General features: G+C 44.0%; 1 protein-coding gene across 6 annotated transcripts in view; it reads left to right on the plus strand.

Moving 5' to 3' along the window:
- LOC116848300 (trace amine-associated receptor 9) overlaps positions 1 to 17,096 on the plus strand; it is a 112,326-nt gene extending 95,230 nt beyond the window's left edge. For 5 of the 6 annotated variants that reach the window (XM_032824226.1, XM_032824223.1, XM_032824225.1 and 2 more), the window contains 4 exons: positions 6,141 to 6,395; positions 10,514 to 10,613; positions 12,788 to 12,916; positions 14,604 to 17,096. In XM_032824226.1, coding sequence (XP_032680117.1) covers positions 6,141 to 6,395; positions 10,514 to 10,613; positions 12,788 to 12,915 — 483 coding nt within the window. In that variant the 3' untranslated portion in view covers position 12,916; positions 14,604 to 17,096. The remainder of the gene's footprint in view (positions 1 to 6,140; positions 6,396 to 10,513; positions 10,614 to 12,787; positions 12,917 to 14,603) is intronic. The other variant, XM_032824224.1, reaches the window with a different exon arrangement.
- Positions 17,097 to 17,754: the final 658 nt, after the last annotated feature.

Raw genomic sequence — 17,754 nt, forward strand, 5'->3', positions numbered from 1 at the left:
TGTAATTATTTTTTAATTATCTGTTCTCTTTTACTAAAGAGATAGCAACATTGTATATTTTCGTAACAACATGACTTAAAATACTCCAAAGTAGGAGGATGGCATCAAATGACGTGTTACTGTAATTACTGTAAGACGTGTTACTATAATATTGTAAGACGTATCATTAAAACGTCATTTGATGTCATCATCTTTGCCGGGCATACACTTCAAAGGAGGAACTTTGGACTCAGACTCTGAGTTGATGTCAAATTGTTTGCGATCACTTTTAGATACAATATGGATTAATCCCCAGTTTTTTTCAAAATTCATTTATTATTTTTGAGATATGGACGATACATCCTTAGAGATCAAAAGAAAATGCAGATTATATCGGTCTGAGCGCGACGTGAATTTCAAAAACGTTTTCCTCGAGCGGAGGAAACACCGAATGTAGCGACAACGCGATGCGAAAAGGAAGGAAAGTGAGGGATTGTCGGTCGGTACAATCATAAAGTTCACTACTGCCATAACACTCGTGCGAGATTAAACGCTCATACATCAACGATCCTGTTGTGGTGACGTTATTTTATGTGCTAAAGAGAAGATTGAATGTAATGCATTAAATCGCCGATTATTAACGTGTATTTAATTAGCAAACGTAATCTCACCGGGCATGAGATGCATCGATACACATATCTAAATAACACTTTCGATAATTAGATAATAATTGGACTAATGTCGCTGCGGCTGTAATCGAGACGATTATACATGCGAGCAAGATATTTTCATTCGAAACTTTAACGGTAAAAAATATTCTGTATTCATAGAGAAACATTAATTTATTTTTGTATTTTTATATTGTGTAGAAACTGATCCGTGTAGAAATTTTCGCGTTGAATCTCTAACAATGTGCACGCTATATATAGGGTGTCCCAGATCACCTTTACAATCTCTCGTGAGGACGTAGAGCGGATTGAGATAAACACAAAAGTCTAATACTACTTTGCGATATTCGCAATAAATTTCAAGATATTAATTAAAAAAAATTGGTAAATGATCACGCGCGATATGGTAGATGAGCTGTAGTAGCGTCGTCTGCCGTTGTATACTTATACATTAGGTCAAACTAAACAAAAAAGTCCTCCATCATTTTGCAAATGATCACATAGATTTTCAGATATTAATTAAAGAAAATTTGTGCATTATGGTACACAATCTTGTAACAATTTTCTTTGATTAACATCTGAAAATCTATGTTGTCACTTGCAAAATGGTAGAGGACTTTTTTGTTCAGTTTGACTTAATGTATAAGTATATAACAGCAGGCGGCGTCATTGCAGCTCATCTGTCATATCACGCATGATCATTCATCAATCTTTTTTAATTAATATTTTGACTATTATTGCGAATATCGTAAAATAATATAGGATTTTTGTATTCAATCCGTTCTACGTCCTCGAGAGATTGTGAAGGTGATCTGGGGCACTCTGTATATGTTCCAAAAAGATATAATTGTATACGAAAGGTTAAATTTCAGTTCTTTGTCGCTCTAGCTTCCATTCGTGACGACACGACTCTTCGAAGAGCGACTCCGTCCAAAAAGACTGGGTGACGCGCGAGCACTTTGGCGTGTAAACAATTTGTTTAATGCACATCCGTGTGTGTATCACGTGGAGATTACTACGCAATGCTTGTTTCTCCTCGCACAATTACGAAAACGATGTCTGCGTTGTTGTAAACTCATGTATTCTGCAAATGGCATGTTGAGAGATGTGTAAATTACACATGTCGCATGCGTGCGCGCGCACGCACGCGCTCGGTGTTTTGTCATCTCGTGTGATAATGTATTCGTACATTCGCGAAATTGTGCGCCGCACTAATAGTTTACTTGTCTCATAATTGCTCCGTTTTTTCTTCCCCAATTATGCATTTACTTTGTACACCACAACGATATGCAAATTGGCACACGTTATAAACAGGCAGTTTCTCATTCGGAAGCGCGATGTGCAAAGAGAGAATGAAAGAAGGCCATTTTATTTTCGACATTTGCATAACAAGTTAACGCTTTCTTTACCGTTCCGACGATGAAAAACATGAGGAAACAAAATGACGAAAACCGTCGCGCGGAGAGATACTTTGCCATTCCGTCATCTGCTTTGTGTATCGTATTGAAATCGCCCTGTATCGATTGATTGCATAATCTTATGAACCACATATATAAGCGGCGAGCAGCCTCAGCTTCCCCCTCCTAATCGATTATTCTCCTTGACCGTGCGGAATTCAAAACATCTCCCAATTTTCTTTCGCGGACCGCGCTGCGCAACGACGACAGATAATCTCACATATATTCCCGGAAGCTCGTAAATTCTGAATGCATAGCAGCCAGTAATATAGATCACCCATAAAGTAGCTCTGTGATGAGTGCGGAGGAATGAAAAACACTCGACGACGAAACATCGCTGCGCCGGATTAGCTCGTCGAGGTTGCTCATCGCCTCCATGTTGTTTCAGCTACATGAATGACTGGTCGGAAATGCACAGACCAGCTCACTTAAGTTTGCGACACCACAAAATCCATCTAAAGATTTATCTCCGAAAACTCGTGCATCCCTCGCATGCAAACAGAATTGAAGAACACCTCTCCCAGCCAGGAGTATCGCAATGCGAGTTGTTTTTTTACCTTCACGAGAAAAAATCACCCTCCCGAATAAGAGCTCGGCAACTGCTGAGTGCCTCCTGCGGCTCTCGGATATTTCGCGCAACTTGTGCGCGATCCGCGATTTGCAATCCGGGAAGTATTCTCTTTCGCGCAGTTCGTAAACGGGCGGGGAAGCATATATATTAATAGAGCTGAATTTCCAGCTGAATATCGCGCGCAGTCTTAGCAGAGTGCCGGTATCTCGCGAAGGCGGGGGTTCTTATTCCATTGAAGCGAAAGTTCCACTTGGGCGCAACATACAGCGCGCATCTTGCGGTGGTGCGGTTACATACAGTGAAAGTTTAACGAGTTATAAGCTCGGCAAGAGCGTGGCACACTTGGGCGCATGCACGAGATACGTGCCGTGTTAAAGAGGACACCGGGATTTCCTGCTCGCTAAAGTTCCGGCGATAAATCGAACCGGAATGCTAATACTTCGACCGAATAGTTTGTCTCGCGTTTTGCCTTTCCACCGTCGCCTGGGTGCGATATGCTAATACCTCGGACGGCATTTCCGTCTGGATTCTTGTTTTTTATTTCTCCCCCTCACCCTCTTTCTACCCTTCGGCCACCACGTCTGCGGGCGCCGCTCTTTCGGACACCACAAGATGCTCAGAGAAAAACACACGGTGATGGTAATTGTAAAGGTGACAGTTGTATGATTCTTTTTACCCAGAATCGACGTATATAGTTTGATAAACTATATACATTGATTCTACATACAAACTTACATACATTGAGAAATAAGTGTTTGATATCTGTAACTACAAATAAACGTAGAGATAGAGAAATAATTACTATAAATTGTCAAGGAAACTCCCAAAACTTTTTTATGAAATTCTATAATGTTAATAATAATTCTATAATGTAAATAAATATTTTGTGTGCGTGTCACTGCTACTGTCACTTTCGTGGTAGATTAGAACGATCATAAAGTATGGTTGAGGCAAAAATAATTGTGATTTTAACTTTCAATCATTTTTTCCCTTAATGTATGTAACTATCACTTACAATTGCCATTACATCATGTATTTTTTTTCGAAAGCGCTTCATTGAACGGTGCCACCTTCCGTTCTCCTCTCATCTGTCCCCGAGTTTGGTGTGTCCCGTGACACTTGGCTCTAATCCATTCAATCTTCCTGAGCGACGAAATGGGCAATGTGTCGTTCGGGAGCGTAGACAGCGATTCGTCCAACGAATTAGAATGGTTTGCAATTCCTATAACATTCCTACATCGAAGTGTTTTGCATGCTCAACGCCGACAGCTCGAAACGCGATGTCAATACCGTCTGACTCTTCAACGACATAGCTACTGGCACACTTGGTGTACCAAGATACTCAAGATGTCGTGGGTCCCGTCATTTGGTCGCGACGTGCGTAGATTTTTAATCGGCTTTGTCGGACGTTTAGCGAATTCCGTACTTACTACCAATCCAGGGTCGCACCTGCCGAGGCATTAACATTGTAATCCCGAGATTTGCGAAGAGGGCCAACACGCAAGAGGTGGCGCACCGGGAGACCGAGAAAGAGAGAGAGAGAGAGAGTGTGAGCGGAGCGGGAGGGAGAGTGAGGGGGTGGCGGATAGGTGGATAGGAGGATGGGTGGCGGCAGGAGGGCACAGGACAGCGGACGAAGGGAGTGGAAATGGACGGATCCAGCTAAACGAGCAGATTCGTAATCCCTTTACTGCCGCACGACGAGAGGCTTTGATGCTGACGAGCTTAGCGCTTAGCGACTTTCGTAACCGTGTCAAGCCGGCCTAAAAGACGAGTCTCGACTGAGACGCGTCGGGCCGAGCCTTTTCCGCGTTAAAAGCCATTCGTCCGGATCTTTTCACATTACGTCTGCCTTCGAGATTATAACGCCCAAGACTGTGGCACGAGGAGATTTACCCCGCTCGGGGCGAGAGTCGCGCCTTTCCCGCCCGTCACATAATCTTGTCTCATTGCCGTAGACGCGACTTTTCAGCTGCAATAGTCGCTCTCATTTCTCAAAGGAGTCTTAACTTCGCACTCTCGTCCCCCGGCCGTTCTCTTAGTTCACCCCGTCATAAAAGAGAAAGTGAACCGACGGTACAGCTATGGTAAGGTATGGTAAGGCCTGGTAAGAGCTCTCAAAAAAGTAACGTAAAAATCAATATCTGGACACATACCTGAATATTCTTATTGTTTTGGTCTTTAAATATAAATACTTGAACTTTTAAATAGAATACGTGCATATATTCAATACATATATACATATTCTCCATGTGAAAAGTTCAAATATTCGTATTTAGAGGCAGCAAACAATAAGAAATGTGCAGAGTTGGGTGCGTGTCCAGACATTGGTACTTTCGCCTCACTACCTCGCGAAAGTTTCGCGAGCTAATCTCGCACCAGAAATACGCGCGGATCAATACGACGAATTGTTCGGAAGAGAACGTGAGGGAGAAAAATTTTAGCTGATTCGTGACCCTACTGAGAGATAAGATCGCCCGAGACACCGTAAGAGTGGTCGAGTACACGAAAATCCTCGAGATGGATCAGCCACGCTTTTCAGGAAGTATCGATAATGCGCGAGAGCGTTACTCTTCCGCGAACAATCGCCGTCGGTGAATATCGACGGACACGTCGTCGTAGATCTGGGTCGCTGATAGTGCTCGTAAAAGACGTGCGCTCGCGCAACGTACTTAAAACTTCTTTACTGCGCGCACTTTGAACTTTAATAAGGTTATTTGCACGATATCGTAACGATATTAAAAACGTTGGGAGCCGAAAGTCGGCTGCTGCTCGCCGTGTCTTGTCGCGAGCTCAATATCCGCGAGGAGGCACGGCTTTGTTTAATCTTTCATTGAAATTCCGACGTCTCGCGCGACGTTATACTGTCGTAATTAAGCATGAACTTCCGGATAGAGGAAGGCCGACGGTAATCGGAGAAGACGTCAAGTTCAACTTTCCATTCAAAAATTCATCAGCCGAAAGAGTTACCGAGGAGATACGAGCCGCCGTCCGCGAGGGACGCTTAATGAAGAGTGAAACCTTGGAGTGTCTCGTTAAAAATAGATCCACTCGCTGTATCACGCGCGCTCTTGATACTTCAGAAGCCAACGTTGCATCTCGTTGCAGGCTGTCGTAATGGCATATCAAACTACCGCGATAACGTGCTGAAATTACGTCGCTCTCAGCCGTGACGACGAGATGCGCGCATGTCTAACTACCTTGCCATCACTCGAGCGGCACAAATTCCGGAAGATATTCAGACGATATTTCGAGGGTGTCGTCTGAAAAGTCGAGCCACATTCTGGATGTCGCCCTTTCTCCTTCAGGCACGCATTTCCGCGTCTGGGTATCCGTTTAAAATAAAACACAGACGCCTATTTATTCTCTCCTTTATCGTACAAGAGCGTGCGCGCACTTGCATCTAGAGCCTCGTTTAGACGAGATGAAGACACTATACGGGTAGAGACGTCTTATATATTTCAGCTTGTCGCCCACGAGAGACGACTGTCGACCTCGGCCTCGCGAACAATGGCTGCGATGAGTTTGGGTTTCATCGTCATGGTCACGCCGTGGACGATCCAGGAAGTCGTCGCAGCCTGCACCGGAAGCAAGCCACCGCCGTTCCTCGACTTCCTAGCCACATGGCTGGCTCTTTCCAACAGCTTCTGGAATCCATTCCTCTACTGGCTGCTCAACAATCACTTCCGCCGCATTTCAAGGGAACTTCTTTACAGTAAGGTAAGCTCACGTTCCACGTGTCGGCTATCAATTGATTAATCTTCCAATGATAAAGAAACATCGAATTAAGATAAAAAAAAGATCTGAGATCATCGTTGGATGTTAATTGCGAATAATTTTCAAATGGGAGGATAATAATCTTTGACAGGAAGAGAGAGAGAGAGAGAGAGAGAGAGAGAGAGAGAGAGAGAGAGAGAGAGAGAGAGAGAGTGTGTGTGTGTGTGTGTGTGTGTCAACATACATGTCGAATAATTTTCCGGACTTGCAACGTATGGAATATGAATCCATTTCTTTATTTTTTTATCAAGCGCCGCGGTTGCGGCGCGACGCCGAATACGTATCGAACAAAACAACGCGATCGTGTAAGCTTATCTGGAATTTCTGGGTCGATTAGTCTTCCGAGTCAATTATTTCAAGCATTTTCATAATGTTAAAAATTAATTAAATAAATGCACAATTAAATTGAAATAAAGTTAATTGACTTGGAAGATAAATTCACCGCATACGTTGCAAGTCCGGAAAAAAAACATCGACACCGTCAAACACAATTATCCTCCCTTAAATAAAAAATTATTCGCATTAACATTGAGTGTTCGATTCTTATGGGCTTTATCTTCCTAATTTGGCTGTATACTTCGCTGTGATATGGTCCACTCTAAAAAATGATTGGTTCTCTTGCTTAGCTCACTTCATGTGAGCTGCGGCTTGTTCGTGTCGTTTGTGCCTGCAAAATTATCAGGCAAATAACTGTCATCGCGTTGGTTATCTCATGAAGAAAAGAATACAGAAAAAGTATAAATTATAAGAATAGAAGAATAGAGAATAGAAGGGTAGAGGAGAAAGAGGAAAAAGAAAGAGCAGACAGAAGAGAAATTAGGCAAAAATAAGGGTAAAAATAAGATAATTTTATAAGGTAATTTAAAAGGTTATTGTAATGATAAAAATACTAAATAGCGCGCGCGTCTGTAATGTTCTAGTCTAGATAAAAAAGTTCTTGGAAAAAAGAGAGAACAAGTAAGTTGCGAAACTAAACGACAAAGGAACGAAACGACTGTCGAATTTGATTCGCAAATGGGATTTTTCTATCGACGGGTTTTGAATGAAGTTCCGATCGTATCTCTCAGAGTAATTACAACGCGTTTATTACAATGCGTAAAAGAGAAACGCATTGGGCGCTTTGTGCCTCTATTTTACATCGATATATTCTTAACTCGTTTCACGATAATTGGATTTATTCAGCCTTTACGTTACTCTTTTTCCTTTGCATCGTGCTCGGCGCAAGAACTAACCCGCTCGGCTTCAGCGAATTGCGCATCGGACCATTACGGTTGTAGCTCTTTTTCACACGTGTGAACACTTCGCGTAAATCTAGTTGCGCGCGAGTTTTTAGAGCTAACGCGTATGTTTCCAAACGTCCATTAGAGGCGCGAGCGCAACATTGTAATTCTTGACTCGGTAACAATTATTTCTTCTTAACTGATGCAGAGCAAAAAATCGTGAAGCAAATCACCGGCCGCGCTGCAAGTGCTTTCCGCGTTCAGAAGTCGCACGCACACTTACTATAGATTTAACAAATCACCAGTGATATATGGCAGAATGAGGCAGGAAACGCGAAGGAAAGAGAGAGAAAATATCGTCGCAACGAAGCATGTGGAAACTTTTATATCCCGCGCTGTTCAGCTTATCATACGCGATCTTTTCACGCGTTTAGCTGATCGAGATAATACCCATTTCCATTGTCAACCGATGCAGTATACAATGGAATAATCGATTCGCACCGCGAGTGAATTAGAACGGCGACGTATATAATGGGAAAAGAAGACAGAGCGATATTTCGCGCTCGCGGAACGCGCGCAGGCAGCCGCAAATTTATGCGATTAGATAGAGCCGGGAGATATACGCTAGGCGAACGCCGCTGCTTCCTTTTATTCACCAATCTCCATCCTTTTCCCTTCTTCCCGCTTTTCTCCTTTTCCGTTACACCGTATCCTGCGTCGTTTCTTCGTTTTATTTCGCTCGGGCACCTTTTATTTCGCGAAATCAATCGTGTGGCCGACAGCGCGACAAAACCGGTAAATATCACGAAGACGATAGTCGCACGTCGGCCGCGAACGAACGAAGACGAACGACTCGGTGAGAAGCACCGAGTCGGTGGACCGCGGCAGAACGGCGAATCTACCTATCCGTGCCCATTTACCTAGCTAACCCAGCTAACGGCGCAAAACGAGATTTATCCGGCGCGAAACGCATTACGCGTCGTACGGATGCATTCCGCGACGGATCCAGCCGCGGTCGTCCCTTCCTTTCCTTACCGCCGCCGCGCCCTCCATTCGGATTCAGCTGGAACGAGGGCGAAAGGGCCATACGTCCCGTTTGCTCGCGGCCCACGGCCATAGATCTTCGCGCTTCGACTTTACAGGCCATGAATTCCGAAAAGCCCGTCGGCGTGCCGTAAATCTTTAATCGCCATGCGCGCGCGCACACTCCCCATGTTCTCTCACCCCCTCGGTGGATGTTACGCATGGCTAAAGTGCACACGCGCTTTCGATATTCCTTTAAACGTCAGCGCGACGCACCGCTCCCCTGACAACTGGCTTGCGCCGCTCGATTGATGGTCGACAAACGAGTTTGGTCCCTCGCTACGAAAAAAGCCACCATCGCCGTCGTCGTTACTACACACACGCCGATGGCACATCGCACGGAATACGGTGGGTCTGTGCTCTTGTGAAAAATAGAAATCGATCCGCGCATTATTGCGAGCGCGGCGCGCGGCTGAGCGAAAGCGCGCGCGCCGGCAATTGCGCTCTTGCTCGATCCGCAGTTCCGGAATTGTTTGCGTAAAGTAATTAATTTTCGCATGATATTCTTTCGACCTTCCACCGTTCTTAACGTTTATAATTAAACAAGAGCGACCCCATGCGCGGGACAAATCTCAGCTGGAAGGATGCGTCTATCCAATTAGTCAGAGTTACGCAAAAACGATCCAATTTCACAAAATTATGATTTTTTAGTTGTTTTTTTACCAATTTGTAGCCAATTTATAGCCAATTTGTAGTTTTTTATCATTTTGTTTTGTAAATCCTTGCTTCTTTTTACATAAAACGAAAAAGATTCAAGTCTTATGAACGCCAAAAATTTAGAAACAGTTTTTACTTTCTACTAATGTTGTGCCATTTTTTTTACTAGTTTACTAGTCTTCTTTGCCCATTTTTTTCTTAGGGTTAAGGTTAGGGTTACATATCGCTCTCTTGAACATTGAATATTGCCCATAAAACTAGATCTCGGGCAATATTCCGCAAAAAATCACGAGCGCCATGAAGTTTCTTATGCCATCTCCGGAATCGTACGAGCAACGAAATGCGACCTCGCATTTGATGGAATCTGATTTTCACGGGAAAGCGCAGAAATAAACCGACAAAGAATGAAAAAGCATGCCATCAAAAGATAAAAGATCATCGTGAAAGTAATATTGTTGCGATGAGGATGTTGCGGTCGGTGATGAATCGTGCGAGGCGCGGTAGACGACATATCTGCGAGAGAAAAAGTTCGCGGAGCCGCGCGTACGATACATTATTTTAACTCGCGACACGACGCGATACCGCCTGTAATACTCGTCTCGGCCAGATACGCGAGTGACATTCGGCGAACTGTATTCCTCATTGACCGCAATTCCGTTCCATTTCCAGACATTCCGTTTCGGAGCCGTGTCTTGCCGCACAAAGTTAACGGGAACGCAGCTCTGTGCGCGGCCACGAGTTTACAATTAGAATCTGCTACTTTGCATCGACAGACCAGGCCATACATTCGCACTCGCGTCATCCGACGCATTCGATCGCGGCCGCGAGATAATGTCGCGATTATTTATTACTGTTTTTCCGCGACGAAGGGGAGGGGTATCTCGGCATTATATGGCGCGGCCCCAATCAATAAAGCTCTCGCAAAATCTACCATTATTTTCAGCGGCTGATTTATCGCTCATAAGACTGACAGGTATTCTCCTTCTTCCTCTTCTCTCTCTTTCTCTCCCTCTCTCTCTTTCTCTATCTCTAACGGTGCGGCGTATTATGCTTGTCACGATCGATGAATACGGCCGATCTTAATTCCCCTTTTACATACAGATTCTGTGCAGATCTAAGCCGCTAGGAGGGAAGCAACACTGCTGCGCGACCAGCACCGGCGGTCTAGACGTCTGCAGCATCGCCGGCGTCGATCTATCAGGTATGTCAGGCGAAACACTCGACCGAGAAAATTTCCCGAATATCACGCGTCAGGGAATTAATGTATTCCAACACTGTGTCGATTCTTCACGGTCCTCCGGCTCGCCTGTCTACCGCGTCATTTACGACGGGCCTGACTCGATCTCTCCTATTGATTTTACGCCGACAGCGCCGACGGAATTAATACAATCAATGTTTTGCGCTAATTAAACCGTGGGAAATCCGCCTTTTGACGGCCTCCATTATCAGCATTAAACGTGTCCTCACTCAACACCTCTGTCTCTCTCCCTCTTTGTGCGTGCCGTTCATAAATGATCGATTTAAAGTGATCGCTGGTAATAATCAACGTCAGCGATGCAGATACGCGCGCGCGCGCACGCACGCACGCGAATGCCAACTGTGTCGTAATTGTGCTTTGAACAGCTCGCAATCACATCGTACCACTGATGGGTACTGATGGGCTCCTGGCCAGGGTTGGGGAGCGATGCGTTACTTGTAACGCCGTTAGTGTTACTTTTCTTCAGTAACGGCTTGGGTAACGACGTCATTTCTTTTTTTGCTAGTGACGGTAACGACAATTCTTTAAAAGTATAACTTTCCTAGCCCTTCTTGCGACGCTGTAAAAAAAACTGTTGAGAATTTATTTTCAGGGTAAAAGTTGATATTTCACGAAAATAAATTTTACTTTACAGAAATTAACTTTATATCCCACAAAAATAAATTTTCCAAATTGTTTCTCAGTGTGCGTTGCAGAATCCGATAACATAAACTTGTACAAATCAGGTGACTGTTCGGAATCAACCTGATCAGGACTATGGGTGAATTTCTAGTCGAGAATGTTACATTCCGCGGAATGAGTACGTTCGAGCGACGGTGTTCCAGTGTCCTATAATCCTTACCGTTTCATTGTGTAACATTCAGCTATGCGGAAGTTCCAGACGTTTTTGTCCACGGACGTTCCGAATTGGAGCGTTTGGGTATATATATAAAGTTGGAACGGGACGAAAGTAGGTTGGCTGAGGGTCAAGGTTCGCCAGAAGTCCCTTTTCCTCGCGAGAACACTTGGCGCGCTAAAATCTCGGAACAAGTGGATATACCAGCTTCTCGTAACTTTATAACGCTTGAGTCTTCATTCGATCGAGAGCCGTAGCGTTTCGCGTGTTATAATTTCTCGAGAGTCCAAAGACTTTTAATACTTGATGTTCAACACAGTATAAAACGATAAAATTAGCCGCTTTCAAGCTCCTGTGGTAAAAAGTTTGCTTCTTAACTCTAATATTAACACTAAGTGCTTGTCGGACGTATCAGTGTAAAATTCTAACTTATTTTCACGAAATTTCTTATGCATGAAGATTACGTTGAAAGTAAAATGAAAAAGAGGACAACGATTGAAACTTACGATAAGTAATTTAATAAATCATAAATAATGATATAATTTCAAATAATAATTTAATAAATATTTTTAATAAATATATATCCAATATTGCATAAAATGAGGGTATTATTATCAGAATTAACCAGCGTGAATGCGTATGTAATGTCAATACGCGGAAAAAATATTGTATGAAAAATTACGTTGAAATTATTAATTTTCTCTATAGTTTTTGTTAAATTGGATTATATTAAATTATAATGGATTATATTAAAATTACAGCATAAATTATTATAGGAATCTGATGATTTACCGAATAAACGATATAAAAAAAGAAAAATATTCAAGTAATTGCAACAATTTTGCAGCAAAAAGACAAATATGCATAATAATATTTCGAAATAAATATATAATTTCGATTATAATTCTCTGAGATTATAAAAATTTTGTCGTAATGTTTACTACAACATTTTTTCCATGTGCATACGCAAAGAAAAATCGACATTTCAATGTCACCCATTCGCCGGGCTTGTTTCATTGCGAGAGTCGTCACATTGCGTTACGGAATACATCGTAATATTTAATTATCGGCCCGGTTAAATCGCAGCGTGGCACGCGGAGCCAAATTAAAAAGCAAATTAACTCGTAACTGCGACACTCGTTTCGAATCTATTAAACCGCGCGCGATGTAAACGATTGGCGACAGGCGTGCGAACGTAATCGCTATTTACGCGCGAATCGCTGATAACGAATGTGTCACACAGAGGCACTCTTATGCATTGTTCATCGGCCTTTCGTTTCAGGTTTGGATCGTTGCTCAATGGAACGATATTCGATGGCACGTTGTTCCTCGTTATCACTGGCGAATACGCCACCGCCGCTCTCATGGGAAGCCGTGCACGTGACACATGGCGACGCAGAGTCCACGTGAGGTACACGCCGCATAAATATGTTTCCATTCCGTTACCCGGTACCGTCTACGTGCGCCGTTACGTTGTACGTTATGTAGAATATGCCGCTTCGCGTCGCGTTATATGATATTGGGAATACAAATTAGTTCGGCCCGTTTTTTTGTGGTCAAAAATGAATTTATTTCAGAACAAAATGAATGAACAGATTAATCAAAGTATTGTCCATCGCTACTACTTTTTCCCACCTCTCAGGCAATTTTCGAATTCCATCTCGAAAAAATGTCTCGTCTTTTGAGGCGATCCAAGTTAGGAGCCAATTTTCGATTTCTGTGAAAGAAGTGAACCGGTGACCTGCCAAATCGTGCTGCATCCGTCGGAACAACCAGTAATCAGAAGGAGCAATGTCCGGCGAATACGGCGGGTGCGGTAAAATATCCCACTTGAGCGTTTCCAAATAATTTTTTACGACTTTTGCGACATGAGACCGAGCGTTATCAGGCAGAAGAATAACTTTGTCATGTCTTTGCTCGTATTCCGGCCGTTTTTCTCGTAATGCACGGCTCAAACGAATCAACTCCCAATGATTTTGCAAGTTCCTCTTGCGTTTGACTCGGATCTTCATCGAGTAATGCCTCCAATTCTTTGTCTTCGAATTTTTTTGGCTGTCCAGAGCGAGGCTTGTCTTCAACGCTGAAATCACCATTCTTGAAACGTCGAAACCATTCTCTACATGATTTATCAGTTGGAGCATTGTCACCATAAACTTCTACAAGCATTCGATGCGCTTCAGTTGCATTTTTCTTCCAATTAAAGCAGAAAACTAAAACCTCCCGCAAATACTGCTTAATTAACACAAAATTTGACATATTCAACACAGTAAAAAATAGGGGTTTTGTATAAAACTCAAAGCGATATAAACTGAACATTATTGACAGATGTCTAACCTCTCTGAAACCACCGAAATCAGCTGTGACTATAAAACATTCATAACAGCCAGAGCCATCTTTTGAAAACGGACCGAACTAATTTGTACTCCCAATATAACAACGGACTCTTTGAGCCAATTTGCAGGCAATTTTCCGTCAACGAAAACATCACGTTCTCGATAATCTTTCAACTATTAAATATCCGAGTTGCATTAAACGAGATGGAAAGAGGGACGAATGGAGTTTTGCGAGCGCGAACAACGGAAGCGTGTCCTTGCGTTAAATTCAAGTCTTAATCTTGTTGATTATCAGCTATGAGAAAGATAGAGGAAAAGCTGCTTATCCTACTGAACATAGAAAAATGTTGCAGTGAATGTCACTATTCCGCAAAATTTTTCATGAAAAGAGAAATATATCTACAAGAAAAGAGTTCTCTTAAAGGATTTGTCAGAGAAACGTAGGGCACAGGACAAATGTGTCTCTCGCGATACTTCAACCGCTGAATCTTTTCACGACTTTCCCCCTCCAGGCGTGTCACAAAGTACTCTTAAAGCTTTATGATTAAATGTAGACTCTTTGCTTCTCAAGTGCGACAGCTGACTCCGTTTACGAGCGTTAAAAATCAAAGGAACTGAGCTTCTCTCCCTTTCTTTCTGCGTGTCGGGTCATGAAGAGAAGCATATTACCGGGATTTTCCTCATGCGCATAATGCGCTTCTCGCTGCCACGCGGTCGTTTTATGCGGTGATAATACAATAATATAAGCTCGTTCATGATTTCCAGCCAGAGATGCCGCCACGCAGACGGAGGATTTCGGATCTCCGGACGACGCCAGTTAGTACAGCGTGGCGGCATGCCGGCACCCGACGCTCCAGCACTTCCGGACGCATCCGTCTGTACGCCGACACCCGCGTGACGCCGCCGCACCCTCGCTGGCACGAGGGCGAGTTCCGCGCGTCGAGGAGGAAGAAGAGGAGGAGGAGGAGGAGAAGGAAGAAGAAGAGGAGCAAGATCGCAGCGTCGCGATGATCCAGCGTCATCGACACCCTCGGCGAGCAACTCGTTTCGCGCGCTTCAAGAACTTGCCGGACCTCGTTCGACAACATGAGCCGCGCTGAAACTAATTGCGAACAAGTAGTCGTTGTTGTCGACTACGCGGCGGTCGCTGTGTCGTCGTACTCGTCGCCGCGACCAAAACGGCTCGGTCTTTCACATGGAACGCACGCTGAAATCGCGAACAGCTCGCTCGGAACGAGCGAACGCGAGGCGCGTGTCGACAGCGCAGATTAGCTCGTCGCGACGAGATCGATTACGGGAATTAATTACGACGCGAGTTGCAGGGATACTAATCGCGCCGCTCGTTCTCGGCGGTGTACGTGGAGATGTTTAATCACAGCGCAGCACTTCGCGAGTGTTAACGTCGTTTGCGCCCGCATCCACATCGTTTTCCGCGATTGATTAACTCGCGAGTGTTCGGCGCGAGTGAGAGAGCGGTGCGCTCGACTACGAAATTGCTCTTTTCCTCTGCTTGTTTTTCTTCGTGTCTTCTTCTTTCTTTTTCCTTCTTTCTCCTTTTCCTCCTTTCTTTTCTTTTTTCTTTGTGATCGCGTATAACTTCGCGTGTACATTTCTTTTTCTTTCTTTTTGCGCTCTTTGAATGCATAAATGTTTGAAGGCACGGCTTGCTGTCGTAGAATACTCCGAATTCCAGTCGATCCTTCTTATACGCGAACCTCTAAATCGATTGGGAAAGTTGGAATTTTTCCGAGGAAATTTTAATTTAATATCTCAAAGTAAACGGAGGGAACCGCTCTCTGTTTTGTGATACACTTGCGGGTTAAAAGTGACGGCAGAGAATCGTGTGTCGAATAAAACGATATATCTCGCGCGCAGGATGAAGTGAGGCGCACTTTAACGTGTAATTGTTTGCTCAAGCTCGAGAGCTCATTGGCATCAGGCCAATGCATAATGCCAAACCCTTATATCCACGTCATGAACATTGTTGTTACATATATATATATATATATATATATATATATATATATATATATATATATACATATGTATATATTTCACGCGAGAGAAGAGAGAGAGAGAAAGAAAGAGAAAAAAAACCCCAACAAGGACGCGCAAAGAATACGTGTCGAGATAGTGTTTGGAGAATCATCTTTTTAATATCGCAGAATTTTATACTACGATCAAACGCACTGCAGATATAGAGATTAGAGCCACAAATCCGTACTTCCTTCCGGATCTCGATTTGTTACCTCAAGTGAGTTACCTGCGACCGTGAGAGGTTCGCTTCGATATTGCGAGGCAAATTAACGGCGTTACATTCATTTAGCGTAATGCAGATAGGACGATATAACGATAGGAAACGGCCTTGTAACAATATAATTGCTGTAAATCCGTACGGATCGTAATGCATTTATTCTTCGCGTGGGGATGCGCGGAAAATATCGAAGCGTGTGTCGATTTTCGTCTTGGCTTGGCTGCGAGAAAATTCGAGGCAGCCTCGTGAAATTACATTGGACATTATTGGAGAATTCGTCGGAATATCCGAGGCGCACGGTAACGGTATCTCTGCTTTAAACGAGAAACACGGAATCGATGCAGTGCATGTTTTAGAGTTGTGTGTTGGTACGGCATCTTCTCTCGCGTGTGTGAGAAGAAATTACTTAGCACCACGGATACGTAAGCTTTCCTCACCGGAGGAAGAAAATATCGAGGCGATCGGAGGTGGAAACGCTCGTTAACGAGCTCGGGCGGTGTCGTTTCGCCTCGTTTCGTACGCGCCGTTCTCCGAGAATCGTCCGCCCTTTCCTCGAGAGAGACCGCAGGGAGGGCGTAAAATAATTACGCGCTTTCAATTTATAATTGTAGAAACGTCGCTCGCGCGCGCGTGAATCCGACATGGAAGGATAATTTATTATATCTGTACAGCGTTACACGCCTCTCCGCGGGTGAGATCAATGTTGCTGTTGAAGAACACCGCCGCGCGCGCTCTCGCTTGATATTCGCGGCGTCGCATTCGCGCGTTTCTGAACAGACAAAGTCGACCGACGACACTTCATTAGCTTAAATTGACACAGAGCCGACCGACGGATCGTTACTTGTTTTCAAGTTGCTGATAACGAAGCGCGCCGTACCTCAGACGGTAAGACGCCCTCTTTGAGAAACGCGCCTCGAGACTCTTATCCCTCTTCGTTCGAGATCTTAAGAAAGAGAGAGAGAGAGAGAGAGAGAGAGAGAGAGAGAGAGAGAGCGAGCTTGCTTCAAAAGTCTCTCCCGTGTGTTCGTGCGTGTGAAAAAAAATGATCAAAGTACATCAATCGGTTAAGACACGTAGATACTCGCGTACTAGTACGGGCGATCGATCGGACCGAGTAGAGCGAGAACGATAGCACGTGCTATTTCGTCGACGTTAAAGACGTCGTGCTACTCCCGTAAATAATAAGTGATAAAAGATCGCAGGACTCTCTTAAGGGATGAACTATTTGTCTGAAGAAAAGAGAAAATGAAAAAAGTTGTAGTTCAAAAGACTTGAGTTTATTGCGAGAACTTCAACCGTGCGCTCGAACCGATATCACTAGCAAACGAATATCGCCTTGACTCACGCGCTTTTTATAGCTCTCATCACGTCTATTTTGCACCATGGCAAATGCAGGGAAGCATTGATACGAAAGGGAAAACAAGAAAACTGGAATTGCGAACTCGTGAAACAAGTAAGAGGAATTAGTTAGCGTAGATACCGGGATAGTTGTGTCGTACAGGGTGTTTCGCGTGAAGCGCACTCACGAGCTGTTTCCTCCAAGACTATCGAACACGGAGAGAGGCAGATCTGTTTTCGTACGCGAGGACTCAACCCCGGAGTCCTTCGTGCAAGTTTTAATGCGTCAGAGATAGGAGGATCTCCAGAGCGGGACTATAGTTA

Source organism: Odontomachus brunneus, unplaced genomic scaffold (assembly GCF_010583005.1).
Source record: "Odontomachus brunneus isolate Ranch 3 - 2012 unplaced genomic scaffold, Obru_v1 Obru_scaffold_092, whole genome shotgun sequence".
NCBI classification, from domain to species: domain Eukaryota; kingdom Metazoa; phylum Arthropoda; class Insecta; order Hymenoptera; family Formicidae; genus Odontomachus; species Odontomachus brunneus.